The 17,929-nt window shown below is 33.6% G+C and overlaps 1 protein-coding gene across 1 annotated transcript in view; it reads left to right on the top strand.

Annotated features, from left to right (window-relative positions):
- LOC119616482 (alpha-N-acetylglucosaminidase) overlaps positions 1-11,644 on the top strand; it is a 110,879-nt gene extending 99,235 nt beyond the window's left edge. Inside the window, exon 4 of the mRNA XM_037972843.1 lies at positions 8,823-11,644. Within this exon, the coding sequence (XP_037828771.1) occupies positions 8,823-10,491 (1,669 nt within the window). The 3' untranslated portion in view covers positions 10,492-11,644. The remainder of the gene's footprint in view (positions 1-8,822) is intronic.
- The last annotated feature ends 6,285 nt before the right edge of the window (positions 11,645-17,929 follow it).

The raw sequence follows: 17,929 nt of genomic DNA, 5'->3' as shown, positions 1-17,929 counted from the left end.
TATGGATGTAGGGTCAGTTATAGACCTAACCACGTAAAATTTTAAAGTAATTATCTGAGGGGACCTTATATGGATGTAGGGTCAGTTATAGACCTAACCACGTAAAATTTGCTAAAGAGGATTTTGCTCGTAAGAGACTAACTTATGTAAAATGTCATTGCTATACTCGTATTTCTAAGCCAGTAATGAGCGTTAAAGTTGCTTTGTGAAAGAGACCTTATATGGGGGGTAGGGTCAATTATGGAGCGATCCACATAAAATTTTATAGAGAGATTTTGGCTCGCATGGAACTTATGTGTGTCGAATTTCATCGCTATACTCGTACTTTTAAATCAGTAATTAGCGTTAAAGTCACTTTCTGACAGGGACCTTATATGGGGGGTAAGGTCAATTATGGACCGATCCACATAAAATCTGATAGACAGATTTTGGCTCGCATGGAACTTATGTATGTCGAATTTCATCGCTATACTTGTAGTTTTAGGTCAGTAATGAGCGTTAAAGTAATTTTCTGAAGGGGATCTTATATGGGGGGTAGGGTCAATTATTGACCGATCCATATAAAATTTGGTAGAGAGATTTTGACTCGCATGAAAATTATGTGTGTCGAATTTCACCGCTATATTCCTATTTTTAACCCAGTAATGAGCGTTATAGTGATTTTCCGAAGGGGACCTTATATAGGGGGTAGGGTAAATTATTGCCCGATCCTCATAAAATTTTGTAGGTAGATTTTGGCTCATATGAAACTTATTTATGTAGAATTTCATCGCTATACTCGTACTTTTAAAACAGATATGCCCGTTAATGCTGTTTTTCGGGGGTCTTCTTGTATGGGGGCTATCCGAAAACGTGGACCAATATTGCCCATTTTCAATACCAAACAAATCTTATCTATAGATAGTACTTGTTGAAAATTTCAACCTCCTAGTTCATTCCGTTCGGACTCTATCGTGCTTTCAACAGACCTACAGACGGACGGACATGGCTAGATCGTCTTAGAATTTAATAAGGACCCAGAATATATATACTTTTGTGGGTCTATGACCAATTTTCGATGTGTTACAAACGGAATGACAATATCAATATACCCACCATCTTTTTTGATGGTGGGTATAAAAATGTTTTGAAACGATGACTTTGACTGCGTGCAGTAGAACAGTGTTTAGCATTTCGCAAAAATCAATTACGAATTTGAATATATTGGTAATAGGATGATATCACAAAATTATTTATATTCACTGTTCCAAAATTTGAATTTCGAACAGGAAAACTGGTAGTTTGAACCATAGTGCAATGGAAAATGAATTTTTTATTAAACAAGTAAGAAATTATAGTCGGGCGAGGCGGACCATATAACACCCTACACCTGTTACAAAAATAACATGTGATTTAGTTTTCATTAAAGCATTTAAGTTGAATTGTACCTTGCCTTGAATTATACTTAAGCCATTTATTGTTGAACAGAATTGTGGACATTTGTATAGGGGCTATGGTCAAATGAGACCCTATAATTAAAAATTCATGAGAGTCATCAAGGCTAGTATAGAACTTGGTTTTGCAGCTTTTTGTAGAGATACGTGTATAATAAACATAATTATGAACTTAAAATCCCTATTCGTCGGGTTCAGTTGTATGGGGGCTAGGTGCTTTTGATTTGTATTTTTTATATTTTTTCGTAAAAATTAATTTTTAAACCATAAGGCACAAATAAAAATCAGGCAATGATTTTTATTTTTTGAAATTAATTATAAAACTCATTATGCGATATTTACCTTTAAAACACATTAAAAATGAACGGGTTTAAACAGAGATTAATAGAAAATTGGTAAAATTTCTTTATCACTGATATCATCGACCAAATTTGCTGAAATTGTGCAGAAATTAGATTCGAAAATTGGAAAATTAAAATTCTTCAGGTGATTTTTATTCTTTGTTTTGAAAAATAAAAATCATTGATTGATTTATATTTTTTGTTTGAATAAATAAATATTACTGGGTGAGTATTATTAAAAAACATAAATAATTTTTTATTGAAACAAATAGAATAAAAATAAAAATCAATTTTTATTTTAAATTTTTATTATAAAAATCAAGAAAAAAAAATTATTAAAGAAATCGATTGAAAAAGCCCTGGGAAATATTTTGGTACATTCAAAACATTTCTAAGACGATTCTTTCATACTGATTTTTTTAAGCAAAAAATGGATAATAATTATTTTCGGTCTCTGATATGTACCTTTGTGTGGGGGCTATGTGAAATTTTGGACCGATTGTTTTGAGTTTGAACATAATTGATCCTTGGGCAAAACAAATAACGTGTGCCAAAATTGATCGAATTATCTTTGGTAGTCTGAGGAAAGAAATTACTCAAGAATTAGGTAAAAAAGGTATTTTTTCGAGGTAGTGTGAAAGTTTTGCTCATAACTTTTTGCTTTGAACCGATTTTTCTCATTTTCAATACCAAACTGCTTAGAACAATAATGAATATTTTCGATGAATTTGGTTAAATTCCTTTGCTTAGCGTGTTTTACACAGACAGACGGACGGACATAGCTGAATCGATATAGAATTTGAGAAGGACCTAGAATATATATACTTTGTAGGGTCTTAGATGAATATTTCTTGGTGTTACACACGGAATGACAAACCTCTATCACTGATAATGGTGGACTTACTGGATTAACTTATATCGCTTATCAATAAAATATTTAATAAAATTATAAAATAACGCATATTATTAAAAGAAATTTTTTTCAATGTCGAAATAAAGAGCATATAGACGCCAAAATAGAAACTCCTCTCCGTGAGCGGAGATCTGCCCAGGAGAAACCCTGAGTAACAGGGAAGATCCGGAACCTTGGAAAGACATTGCAAACTATTTAACCGGACTCGGCCTCAGTATACTAAATAACGTATCGAAGATAAAAAATTCCTATCCAAATCTCATCTCCAATCGGAATCTATCACACGGGCAGGTGGATAAGAAGGAGAGAATGAAACTCCTAATGGACTCTCATTTCCAATCTGGTATATCGAGTACCATAGATGGGCCGATATTGGAGGAAGGGGAGGCTAACACAGAAATAGTTATTACATCTGGCATGGTTAATGTAAAGCCACGATCGGCAACACAGACTACTCATACGCATAGAAAATATAATTCAGTCTCATATGAGCTGTTATTGAAGAAGGATGTGTTGTTGCTCGTTTCCTGCTTTTGCAATGAAAATGAACGAAAATATATTAATGCAGGGATGGATAATTCTAATTATTGTACTTTTTTAGCACCTACACTACATATTAAGTAGTTTTTAGAATTATAAACTTTTTTAAATGTTTTTTCTTATAACTTAAGTATCAAATTACAATAATTTACCAAAATATACATATATGTAATTATGTTAAATCTTTACCCTTAATAGGTGTATTTTTTTAACTTAGTTAAAAAGCTCATATTTCTATTTCAATATTTAAAATAAATATGTGCAAATAAGACCAAAAAAGTATTTGCTACTATTAAACTAAAAAATATTAGTTTCGTTTTAGATTAATATTATTTCTAATTTTCAGTTTTCCACGCATGCCTTGTTGTGAAGATGAGAGTACAACTTGTTTTTTTCGCTCTTACACTTATACAAGTGCAAAATGTGGTAGTATATGTCTGCCGATCGCGGATGTAAAGGGACGATCGGTGGAAACTGCGTTAAATGAAGTTGCCCACTACATAGGTGAATCCTTCGACATTAAACAGGGAAAGGATCAAAATTACTTGTGTAGAACAGCTGGGAGGTTCTGAATACGTCCTTGAGCTCAACCGAAAGGCCTCAATCATATAGTAGCTATATAGGCGAAACCGAAAGGGTTGTCAAACAAAATTTATTGTTCTCTTACAAACGAAAAAAATATTTTTTATTCTTTGACATTTCATTTTAATTAAAACTGAAAAAGGAAAAGTTGTAAAAATACATTTATTATTTAGTACCTTTTGAACAACTGCGTTTATTTTTGTGCTTCTACTAAAATTTTCTCACCAGTTAGGTTTTTGACAGGGGACTTAGGTCTTTGAAATTCCCTTTCGCCTATATGCTACTGTATGGCTAACCCGGCGAAGATGGAAATCTGTCTTTTCACAAGAGAGACAAAAATTTCTAAGTATACTGAACCCTGTTTTCTGGGCAAGAAGATTCCTGTGACAGACGGAGTTAAGTTCTTTGGTGTAATCCTTGACCGGAACTCAAAATGGAGACACCACATAGATAGGGCGATATGTAGGAGGACTTTTTTGGACAAAAAGTGTTATATCAAACTACTACGGGGAGATCAGCGTATATGCTGCTTGGGTAATAAGCGGTGCCATGAGATATGAGGCGACACTTCCAGCCGAACGGCTTATAACTTCAGGCGAACTGGCCAAAAGCGGTTATACTGTATAAATTGTAAGGTTATGAACAATCACCGGACGTGTCCGATCGCATACCAGATACAGAATATGTCAGAAAAGTTGAAACACCGATCCCAGATACAATGTCTTGGTCAAGCATAACATTAGAGCACATACCCGTTACTACACGAATGGTTCTAAATTGGGGAACAATGTGTGGCTGGTGTTCTATATTGAAGACCCAGAAACAGAAATATACCACCGTTTACCTAATCACAACACAAGCTTGCAGGCAGATGTCCGAGCAATAACGGAATGCGTAAATTTAAATAAATACTCTCCCAGAGGTGAGATTTACATCATATAGGTACCAGACCACTCGGGATTAGTCGGCAACGAAAGGGCTTAAATAGGAAGGGAGCTCGAGATAGTTAACCTGGCGATCGCAAAACCATTCGACGCAATGAAGGCTGAATTAAAAATATGGGTGAGAAAATCTCATAAGGCCTCTTGGAATAATGAAACGGTGGGTAGAACCACAAGATCCCTATAGGGTGAGCCTAATGAGAGCAAGAGTAGAAACATATACAAGATTCAGACGAATGTAGAGCATGTGTAGAGGACAGTGAAACTCTGTAGCACTTTCTTTGCTACAGTCGAAGTGAGATGCAAATATCTTTGGAGTGATATTATTCCGGATATAACATTCCTCACGAACACTGGAAAATTATTACGAATTACGTCTAGTAAACTGGATTTCTGAACATTGAAGATAATAAAATGAATTAAAAAGCACAAACGCTTTTTATTTTTTGTGAAATAAACTTTAAGTTGATTGGATTATTGGATAGGTCAGACATTTTGGTCATACAGGGTTTTATTCAAATGAGTGTAACACATTCGTTCCAAAATTTTTTAATTTAATTTAATTTTAATTTTAATAGCTATCTGAACTCCTTTGGACAATTTTTGCTAGGACCAATATGTAAAAAAATAAAAATAAATAAAACCCTTTTGGTCATACAAAATGTCCAACTCCGGCAGTTCTTGAGATAGAGCTGAAAGTTTGTGTCTAGTCTACTATCCCATAGTACCAACCATATAGTAGGGATATAGGCGAAACTGAAGGGGTTGTCAAACAAAATTTGTTATTATCTTCACACAGACGAGTTCTGAGAGAATAAAACACACTTGAGAGAACTAAATGTACTCACAAAACTTCAAATTTTCTTCGCGAAATTGCGAGGATATTAGCACTTAATAGTTTTTCTTATCACTTAAACTTAATATTTATTATTTTATTTTCGTATTGAAAATGAAAAAAAATATTTCACATAATTTTTTTTCTTTTTCCATTAGTGCAGAAAAAATAACAAAAAGTCGTGTTTATAATATGTTTTAAGATGAAATATCTTCTGAAAAAAATTAATTAACTAATATTTTCATTCACTAGTATATGAACTCCCTGTAATAACATACAAAAAATAACGTATCAAAAATACATTTAATTATATAGTACCTTTCGAACAACTGTGTTTATTTTCGTGCTTCTACTAATACATTCTTACCAGTTAGGTTTTTGACAGGGGACTTAGGTCTTTGACAATCCCTTTCTCCTATATGCTACTATATGGTACCAACCTTGGTGCAAATTTCATTCAAATCGGAAGACATCGATTTTTAAAGTTGGGTCACTTGACTCAAAATTCTTCATATACTTTTTTCTTTTCAGTATAATTCGTACACATTTAAATATGTAATATTAAAATAATTTCTTTCATTCTTTTTGACATTTTATCCATTTTTATAAAAAAAGAGCTAGTTTTTGTTTTTATACCCTTCAACTTCGTGAGAAGGGTATATATAAGTTTGTCATTCCGTTTGTAATTTCTATAATATAATTTTCCGACCCCATAAAGTATGTATATATATTCCGGATCCTTATAGGTAGCGGAGTTGATATAGCTATGTCCGTCTTTCTGTCTGTCCGTCTGTAATTTTGTTGAAATCAGTTTTTAGAGGACCCCAGATATCGGCAAGATCCAAATTATTAATAATTCTATCGGAAATACGACCGGCAAGAACGCTATTTAAAATCAGCACAATCGGACCATAAATAGCGGAGATATGAGCAAAAATCTGAGACCACCTCTGAAAATTTCATCAAAAAAAGACAATTTTTTGCATGCTTTGGAAAAGAGATGTGTGTTTGGATGTATGTATGTTGGTTTCATTGCGTTGTGTATTTTGTTTTTCTGTTTCGTTTCATATGTTTGGATGTCTATTGGTTTCATTGTGTTGAGTATTTTGTTTTTTATGTATTTCATGTGTTTTATTTTGTTTATTGCTAAAATAATAATATAGTCGGGAAAATTAAATAAATTGAAATTTTATAAAATTTATATTTTTTAAATACACTATGGTGAAGGGTATATAAGATTCGGCAAAAGTGAATATATACTTCTTACTTGTTTTTATTGGATTTTGATTGAGTTTTTAACAAAAACTATTAGAAAGTAGTTATAAATTTTTATGGAAAACCATAGCAATTTTAGTAGCTTTTCAAACAAAAACCAAATAGGTAAAGCCAAAATCTACTAGTTTTTGGTTGGTATAAATCGCATACAAGATTTCTTCTTTTTTAATAGATTATTGTTTAAACTTTAAAGTCTAGGACATAAGAGCTGCTTATGAAGAACTGAGTGTACCAATAGTAATAGACTTTAGTTTCATGTGTAACGAGTTCCGTGTGTTTTTCAAAAAATTTTACAGGATGTAATAGGGACGAAATATAATCGAAACAAATTGTTTTCATGCATTTCAATTTATAACAAAATCATCAATCTCCAAAAATGGGCATAACAAAAAAAAAACAGCAATTTCCATTGAAAATTGCTGCATTTGTTTCAATATCCCTGACTTGCATGCTGTGATGCCAAGTGTAAAGATTTTATTTTTTATTTCACATGCAGGAAAAAAGGAAAGATTTTTGTCAAATTGTAGGATTTTTTTCAATTTCATATCTTTTTGACTTGGTTCACACTGGCAAACTTTTGATTTTTGTGTGTCAGAGAAAGAGAAACAAATATCAACGATCTCTTTCTCTCACACACAAAATCAAAAGTTTCTCAACAAAAGTTTTCCAGTGTGAACCAGGTCTTAGCAATTAAAAACATGTTTTTCCTTTGAAATTAAAAATAAAATCAGTTTTAAGTTTATTATTAGATATTGGTCAATTTCCACAATATAATTTTGCTCCCCATATTTAGATTTAGCAGATATCATCGGGGCTCCAAAATCGGAAACTACTGATGAAAATAATGTCGAAAAATACTAATTTTTGTAATGAAAACAACAACAAATGCTTTCTGTAGTAGCTCTGCTTGTTTTTTGGATGAATACCAGTTCAGTTGCCTACCTTCGATTGAAAATCTTGATCTCAGTACAATATGTTCAAAAATAATTTTGTGCAATCTTTTCGAAATAGGTGTCAAAAATTCCGTAATTTTGAAATGGACTAAACCAAATGCCAAACTATTTATGATTTTTTTAGGACAAAAAGTAGGCGGAATAGCATTAGGGGGCGTGGCAACTCCCATATAAATTAAATACAAAAATTCGTTTATCTTGGAAACTATTACAGTTATAATCTTCAATTTTTGCACTAATAACTTTAACATCCATTTAAACATTTTGAGAAAAAATTGGCGGACTACCCATAACGGGAGCGGCACCTCCCATATTAATTAAATATAAAAATTCGTTTATCTAGGAAACTAATGAAACTAAATTCTTCAAATTTTGCACGAAGAACTTAAATATTCATCTAAACATTTTGGAGGAAAAAGTGCGGACTTTCATCTGGGGAGCTTGAAGCCCCCACATGAATCAAATAGAAAAATTCGTATATCGTATATCTTAAAATTTTACATGAAGAACTTTGACATTCATGTAAACATTTAGAGCATAACGGGCGGACTTTCAATGGGTGGTTTGTCACAGTATATATGAATTAAATACAAAATTTCGTGTATATTGGAAACTTTATATCATTCAAATTTTTCATAGATTGATAGAAATTGGTGATAGATAGAAATAATTTGCTTGACATATCTCATATGTAACATATTATAAATCTGGGAAACTATTGTAGTAAGAATCTTCAAAATCGTTAAGTGGGTTTTTTATTTATACATATTGCTTTTAGGGTAGCAAAGCACACTGGGTATAGCTAATTTAAAATAAAATTTAATAATAAAAAAACTGGAGAAAAGAAGTGTAGGGGAAAAAATGTAGGGATTTCTGAATAAAATATCCTAACATCACTGTTTGTATTTATATTTAAAGTGATTTATCTTTAGAACTAATGACGTCAGGAAGCTACATAAAATAAAATCATTCAAATACATACATTTAATATTTATTTTTTTATCTGCAGGTTACGTATGGGAAATATTCGTGGATGGGGCGGACCTTTAGGGCCAGCATACAGAAGGATGCAAATGATTTTACAACAAAAAATTATTCAGCAGCAACGAAGCCTTGGTATGATTGTTGCATTACCATCCTTTTCGGGACATTTACCAGTTGCAATGAAAAAAATATATCCAACAGCAAACTTTTCTATTACTGATCGTTGGAATAAATTTCCAATCGCGTTCTGTTGCGGACTTTTCTTAGATCCAATCGATCCTTTATTTAAAAATATAACTAATATGTTTTTAAAAAAGGTTATAATCAACTACGGCACCGATCACATTTACTTTGCAGATCCGTTTAATGAAATACAGCCTCGTATCGCCGACGCCTCATATCTAAATATGACAGCCTATCACATATATAACTCTATGCACATAGTAGATAATGAAGCAATTTGGTTGCTACAAGGATGGATGTTTGTCAAAAATATATTTTGGTCCGATAAACTAATTGAAGCATTTCTCACGGCAGTTCCGACGGGTGGACTTTTGGTATTAGACTTACAAAGCGAACAATTTCCCCAATACGAAAGAACACACTCGTTTTATGGCCATTATTTTATTTGGTGTATGCTTCACAACTTCGGTGGAACTTTAGGGATGCACGGCTCAGTGAACGTTATCAATCAAGGAATAAGAACAGCACGCACAATGACAAACAGTTCTATGATTGGAGTTGGAATTACACCGGAAGGTATTAACCAAAACTACGTTATGTACGCTTTGGCATTGGAGCGAGCATGGCTTAAAGACGACATAAATCTGACTGCGTGGTTTAACTCATATGCGGATGTACAATATGGAATTGTGAATAATGAGTTGCGGAATGCTTGGCAATTACTTAGGAACTCAGTATACTCTTATTATAGCTTTAAAAAAATTCGCGGTAAATATGTGATAGCACGCCGGCCCTCAACACGCATTAACGTGTGGACATGGTATAATTCTTCTGATATTTATGAATCCTGGTCTAAATTACTTCAGTTGAATGGAACAATTCCAAATACTCACTATAACATATATAAAAACGACCTGGTAGACATTACAAGACAATTTTTACAAGTAACTGCAGAGCGTATATATGTCAACTTAATTCAATCATTTAAGAAAAAACAAAACGATAAATTCCTCCAACTCTCCCAAATAATGATAAGTATCTTCGATGATTTGGATTTGATACTGTCCACACACGAAAACTTTCTTTTGGGTCCTTGGCTAGAAAGTGCGAAAAATATAGCAACTTCAACCAATGAAAGGGAACAATTTGAGTTTAATGCAAGAAATCAAATAACTCTCTGGGGACCCTCTGGACAAATAGTAGATTATGCAACAAAACAATGGTCTGGTATAGTCAGAGATTTTTTCAAACCTCGATGGCAACTTTTCATAAAGCAGTTAAATATAAGTCTAAACAACAACATACCCTTCAACAATACAATGTTTATTCAGACAGTACTGACAGAGATAGAGAAACCATTTAGCTACGACAAAAAGAGATATCACACGCTACCAAGTGGCAACACTTATAAAATTTCACAACGTATTTTTACGATGTGGTCTGAATTTTTCCTTAACGAGAATTATGTCAATTATTTGTTACCTGTCGTTGTAAAACAATTAAAGGACTAATATGACTATGTAATGCTTGTATATAAAAGGTAACAAATGTTAATAAAATAAGGAAAACTTTAAATACAGACTAAAATTTTTTAAAGGACAATGTGATGTCTAAAAATTGTTTACTTTACAATTATAGTTTTTAAAGTGAACTTTTTCTTAAGACCAAAATAAAAAATATTCTAATGATCATACTTGAAAAAAAATTTAAATTTGCTGCAAAATTTTGAATTTTTCCCAAATCTTTTATTACTTTATTAAAAGAAACCTCAAAGTTCAGGAATAATATTGTCAACCCCGTTTTAAAAAGTCGTTACAACTAAACTCCTCAAAATGCATACATATGTATATTAGGGTTGATCATCAGAAAAACAAAAAAAAATATTTTTGATTTATTATGATTAACTAAATGATAATATAAGATGTATTACAAAATTTTATGTGTCTATATATCATCAAAAGCAATATTTTAGCAAAACAACGTAGCATCACAAATATTTAAGAAATTTGAACCCACAGAACAAAGTATACTTTTCTCAACACTGAGTAGCGCTGAATCCGAATCCGGCCGAGATGTCATAATTTTTTTTTTTTGTTGAAGGGGACCCTACATACAGTGAATCAACTAAGTTTTTTGCCTACCTTTTTTAAGAGAATTTTGTTTTTTGTTCATAAATAAAATTCAAAAAAACAGGTAAAAAGTAAATTTATGTTTTCCAATTGAAAATAGAGATTATGTAGAATGGGAAAACCAAGAAAAAAATATTAAAATAAAAATTTTGGTGCATTTGTTGTTGCATTTTATAATTTTTCATCAGAATTTGCACGTCAATAAAGTATTTTGCATATTGAAATTTCCAGTTAATATCGTTGGGTTTTCAAAATTATTTTTTAATTGCTTTTTGGAATTTATTGTTTTATTGTTAAAAGGACACGTGTTAAGTATTTTTCAATTGTAATTTTCAAAAATAATATCCTTATTGTGTGAAACTGTGTAGTTATTTGCGTCAAAAATGTTTAAAGGGAAATAATGAGGCAATTCCAATATAAAAAATTTGTTTAGATTTTTAGGACAAGTATAAATTAATGAAATTCAATTATGAGATGTTTAATCAATCATTAAAAAATATAAAATATATAAATTGATGAAATAACACAAAGAATTAATAAAAAAAAACGCATTGAGTTGTCTTTCAAAATCTTTAACTGCCAAAGGAGAGCGACTTGTATCCAAGGAAAAACCATTGAAGTCCTCATTTTTCTTCCCTAAAGTCCATATACGAACTTAAAAGAACACTATGTTTAAATTTAGATCCCTAAACAGACCTTAGGTTGCTTGGAAACTATATAAAGTGAACTATCGTGTGGTACGAGAAAAATACTTAATTTAGATATTTGCAAATAGAGGCGGTTCTCATCACCTAAGATCCACAAAAGCAATACTTTTCAGCTAATACATACAATTATATATAGTTAGAACTCAAATCAAAAATAACTATCCAAATCCAACTACGCCTACTGTATTTTAATCATAAAATAATGCATTCAAAATATGAGGTAGAATATCAAGATTCTAGCATGTAATAGTTCTATAGTGGTATACGGTGATATCCCCATACTTAGAGTGGCTAGAATGGTACTTAGTGTTAGCTTTATTGAAAAAGAATCAATATTATACAATTCTAAATGAAATACACACAGTACTCCCCAAATAGATGGGGTTTCCGTAATGTAGTTTTTGTTTATCAATACAAAATGACCAAAAACCCAGATTATTTTTGTTATAATCTATATATTTATACCCCTCTGAAATTTTTTTCTAGGTCCAAATCCATTGATTTCCTAATATATCATGTATCCAATTCAAAATTACTTATTATTTTCGAAATAAAATCAAAGAAACGATAGATTTCATGTTAAGTCAAATATTGAAAAATTCTTATAGGTATATAGGATATTAAATCGGTTAAGAAATGTCCAAACTTAGTCGTTGCACTACTAAAATATCTAAAAAATGTTATTCTAATACATAGGAGTAATAAAAATATTAAATTTTATAAAAAACCTAAAAAAGCTAAATACTTTATTGACCTTAAAAATTAACAATACGTTCACATTTTATCAAAAATCTCGTTAATTAATATCACGATTTTGATTTTTATGGTAGAAAATTAAAATATAAGATATTCTTTAAAAGTACAACAAACAAATTGCTTTATTTTGCTAAAAATAATTGTTCAGATAAAGTTTTTTCTTAAAATTTATAAAATTTTACATAGGCAAATTACTTAATTGATTCACTGTACATATATAGGGTGTAGGATGTAAGACCACTTTTAGCTGAGGGAACACCAACGTGCGACACGAGCCATGCGACACGAGTTTGTTGGCAAAGGGGGTAAAGACGAAAGGGAAGTAGCAAAAGACGCACGATTCGTAATTTGAGGGGTTTTTTGGTATCTCTTTTGTTAAGCGTTCGTATTTTTGGCAGTTGCTTTATTTTAATTCTGCACTTAAAGAGTGAAGATCGTGTGCGATAAAGAATGCTTGAATCAGTGTTGCACTTGCAATATTTTGAATTTTATTTACAATACATTTAATTCAAAAATAATAAAATTTTAGATATTTGCTTGTTAAATTTTTGTTATTTTTATAAAGAATATAAATAATTAAATAAATAACTATAAAAATAACAATATTTCTCAACTACTCATATTTTAATAATGAATTGGTCGTTATTTCACCAAATTTGTATAAATTATTAAAGTATATTTGTTAAACATATTTAACACAACATCGAATAATGTACTGGCCAGGATTGAGAAAAATGATAACAAAACAAATGCCGAAACATCTGTTGTGGGTCGGCCGGGCTGATGCTCGCCGGATGGGGTGGTTCTTGCCGACACTGCAACTTTTCCTGGGTACAAAAATTCTATAAAATACCAGCTTTACTTTTAAGTTAAAAAAAGAAAAGTATTTAAATTGAAAGGGACCCGAAGTGAGCAAAACTTTTACAAGATGAATACACCAAACATTTACCTAAATTTTTCCTTTACAGGCCAAGAATAATCATTATTGGCGGATGGAGTAGTCAATATGTAATTTCCCTCCCAGGGGCCTAAACCTACAACCGTAGCAACCTAATCAGCCTAGTTGCCCCTAACTATCCCTACCCACTCACAATAAAGTAAATTTTCCTAGTCGAAAACCCGGTACCTGAAGCACCACCGGATTGTTGGTGATAATCTGCCGAAGAAGTTCCCCGTTGAGTGGAGCTGGCGATGGCGTGGCTAGGCGTTGGCTGATTGAGTTTAAGTTGGATTTTATTTAGTTTTACGTTTACTTTATTTTAGTTTTAAATATACTTTAATTTAGTTTTAAGCTTTAAGTTTTTAAAAATTCTTTAAATTTTTTCTTTAATAAAAATAAAACAGTTTCACAATGAAAAGGTTTTCTTGTTTTCTTTTTTTTACGTAGGCGATGGCCACGGACTCCACCTTCTTCAGTAGACTCAGAAAATAAAAAAAAAGGACCGACATTTTGGTCATTAGAGACCGAGAAACCTCGGTTGCCAATATGGTGCCCTTATATTTTCAGCAACTGAATTCTTTACATTTATTTTTTTTTCTATAATTGTTTTGTTTTTGTTTATTTTCATCCTTTTCTTCCTAAACTAAAAATTCCCCTTTCTATTTAGTTGCCACCTGTTTACCCTGCTTCTTCTTTTACTTGGTAGCTTAACTACAGGGTGCACACGACAATAAAATCGAAAAAAATCGAAAAGTCGAAAAAAGTCGAAAAATCGAAAATTGTACAAAAATAGTCGAAATTTTAAAAAAGTGGAAAAAAAGGCAAAAACTCTAAAATAGTCGGAAAAACTCGAAAAAAGTCAAAAAATAGTCGAAAATAGTCAAAAAGCAAAAAAAATATATAAAATACTTATTGTCGAAAAGTCTAAAAGTCGACTTTTAATTAAATGAAAAAAGTCGACTTTTAACTAACTGAAAAAAGTCGACTTTTCGTTTCAACTATAGAACCCTACTTTTGAGTCTCCATCTAAACGTTCATTATTTTTATTATTTAAAAAAAAAAAAATGGAGAAAAAACCCTGCGACATGTCCCCTCAGCTAAAAAGTGCTATAATATTAACCGAATACCGGAATTATTTCAGGAATAACATCACTTCCAAGATACTTGGATCTAACTTCGACGAATGCCTGACAGTGGCAAAGAAAGTGCTCCAGAGTTTCACTGTCCTCTCCACATGCTCTACATTCGTCTGGATCAGCACGTCCAATTTTGTATAGATGTGCACGTAATCTTGTGTGTCCTCTCAGAATACGTACCATCATACTAACCTCAGACTTGCTCATTTTCAGGAGATTTCTCGTCTTGCTCTCATCAGGGTCACTCCATAGAATTTTGTGGTTCTACCCACCGTTTCATTATTCCAAGAGGCCTTATGGGATTCTCTCATCCATATTTTTAATTCAGCTTTTGTTGCGTCGAATGGTTTTGCGTTTGTCAGGTTAACTACATCGAGCTCCCTTCCCTTTAAAGCTATTACATTCGCCCTTTCGTTGCCGACTACTCCCGACTGGGCTGGTACCCATATGATGTAAACCTTACCTCTGGAAGAGTATTCAGTTAAAGCTTTCTTACAATCCAATACGGTCTTAGATTTAATTCTATCACGTGATATCGCCCTAATTGCCTTCTGGCTGTCGGTAAATATATTAAGCCCTGTGGGCGCCATATTTATTCAAAACCAATTTACACATTCCGTTATTGCTCGAACTTCTGCCTGGAAGCTTGTGTTATGATTAGGTAAACGGTGGTATATTTGTTTCTGTGTCTTCAATATAGAACCGCAGGCCCACTTTGTCCCCTAATTTAGAGCCACCCGTGTAGCAACGGATTCCTACTGGTTTGCTCCAATGTTCCGCTTGACCAAGACATTTTATCTGGGATTAGCGTTTCAAAGTTTCCGACATATTCTGTGTCTGGTATGCGATCAGGCACGTCCGATGAATGTGTATAACCTTCCAATGTGTCCAGTATACATTGATGACGTGTCCTATAACCGTTTTTGGCCAGTTCGCCTAAAGTAAAGAGCCGTTCGGCTGTAAGCGCAGCCTCATATCTTATATATGTTTCAATGGGTGGAATATCTAGCAACGTTTCCAGAGCCTTGGTTGAAGTAGTACACATGGCACCACTTATAACTAAGCAGCATGTACGCTGAACTCTCTGTAGTAGTTTGATATTACACTTTTTGTCCAAAGCAGTCCACCAGATTATTGAAGCATAAGCTAGAATTGGTCTAATTACACTTTTATAAAGCCAATTTGTCATAGTAGGACTAAGACCCCATTTTATGCCTATGGTTCTCCTACATATCGCCCAGCACCGATGTGCCTTGTTGATCCTATCCTCTATGTGGTGTCTCCATTTTAATTTCCGGTCAAGTATTACACCTAAGTACTTAACTTTGTCTGTCACCGGTATCTTCTTGCCCAGGAAGCAAGGTTCAGTATACGTAGAAATTTTTGTCTTTCTTGTGAAAAGACAGATTTACATTTTTGCCGGGTTGACATTGAGGCCTCTCGGTTGAGCCCAGCTCCAGGCCGTATTCAGAGCCTCCTCAGCTCTTCTACACAAGTAATTTGGATCCTTTCCCTTTAAAAGTATTACGACATCGTCTGCATAGCAGACAGGTCTAAGTCCTTTCTCGGTTAGGGTCCTTAGGAGGCTAATAATCGTGGTAACCCAAAGTAAAGGTGACAAAATGCCACCCTGTGGTATACCGCGGAATACCTTTTTCCTGATAGTTATATCGTACATCTCGCAGCTTATCCATCTGTTCCTTAGCATGTAGTTGATCCAGTTACGGAGCACCCGGTCAACATAAAACTGGTCTAGGGATTGGATAAGGGTATCAGTGTGCACGTTATTGAAGGCGCCTTCGATGTCAATGCATACCACCAGTGTATACAGTTTGCTATCGAAAGATTCACCTATGTAGTGGACGACTTCGTTTAAAGCGGTTTCCACCGATCGTCCCTTTACATAAGCATGCTGCTTATATTTAAGGTCTTTGGTATACTGCTTTTAACCGTGCTATCGACTATCCGTTCCAAGGTTTTAAGTAGGAAGGACGTAAGACTTATCGGTCGATAGGTCTTAGGTGTCGCATAGCTAGGTTTCCCTGGTTTGGGTATAAATATTACCCTTGCATCCTGCCATTTAACTGGGGTATATGTCAATTTTAAGCATGCAGTAAATATCTGTGACAGATGTACGGAAACCAGTCCCGCCTCCATCTGTAAGAGTGCCGGGAAAATGCCATCCGTCCCTGCAGCTTTATAGGGAGCAAAGCTCTTGATTGCCCCTTTAACCATGTCAGATGTAATAACTATTTCCGTGTTACCCTCCCCTTCCACCAATATCGGTTCATCTATGTTATTCGATATACCGGGTGGGAAATGAGAGTCCATTAGGAGTTTCATTGTCTCCTCCATATCCTCCAGCCTCCTGCCCGTGTCATTGATCATAGATTCCGGTTGGATATGAGTTTTGGATAGGAATTTTTTATCTTCGATACGTCATTTACGCTGTCTACCTGTTCACAGAAAAGTTTCCAGGAGTCTCGTTTGGCTTTTCGAACGATTTTCTTATATTCATCAAGATTATTACGATATTCATCCCAGTATACTGCGGTCTTTTTACGCCGTTCCGGATCTCCCCAGTTACCCAGGGTTTCTCCTGGGCAGATCTTCGCTCTCGCAGAGGGCAGCTGTCCTCGAACGATTCAACCAAGGCGCTTGTGAACGTTTCCACTTTGGCATCTATATCCTCTTTATTTCGACATTGAAAAGTGTCCTGACCTAAACGGTTCTTTAGTAAGGTCCCGAACATTGTCCAATTAGTTTTAGACTTATTCCGAAACTTTATCGGCTTTGGTGGTGGCCTTAGTATTTTGAATCTTATGTACCGATGGCCAGAAAAGGAGTGCTCGTCCGAAACTCTCCAATCTTGAATTTCGTTTATAAGCTCTTTGAACATATAGTTATATCTAATACTTCTTCTCTGATTCTATTGACGAAGGTAGCTTTATTACCTAAGTTCAATGTTATCAAGTCTTTAGTATTAAGGAAATCCATGAGGGCTTGTCCCCTGCGATTGGTGTTTGTACTACCCCAAGCTACATGGTGGGAGTTGGCATCACAACCTATTACAATTTTCTTATTATTCCTTTGTGCCTCTTCAACCAGTTTCATCAGATCCGACGTTGGTGGTAGTGTCGGAGAATCGAAGGGCAGGTAAACAGATGCAAGGAATATGTTGCCACGACCTTGCTTCAGCACCGTTGCATCCGATGTTGATAATCCTGTTGAAAGGAGAAAACATAAGTTCTTGTGACATAAGATACATGTTCTCGGGCGAG

The sequence above is a fragment of the Lucilia sericata genome, unplaced genomic scaffold (genome assembly GCF_015586225.1).
Source record: "Lucilia sericata isolate MDLA Ls3-8-SP2 unplaced genomic scaffold, ASM1558622v1 Contig000074F_arrow, whole genome shotgun sequence".
Classification (NCBI taxonomy): domain Eukaryota; kingdom Metazoa; phylum Arthropoda; class Insecta; order Diptera; family Calliphoridae; genus Lucilia; species Lucilia sericata.
The sequence above is the reverse complement of the archived record's forward strand: the minus strand, read 5'-3'. Positions and strand labels throughout refer to the sequence as shown.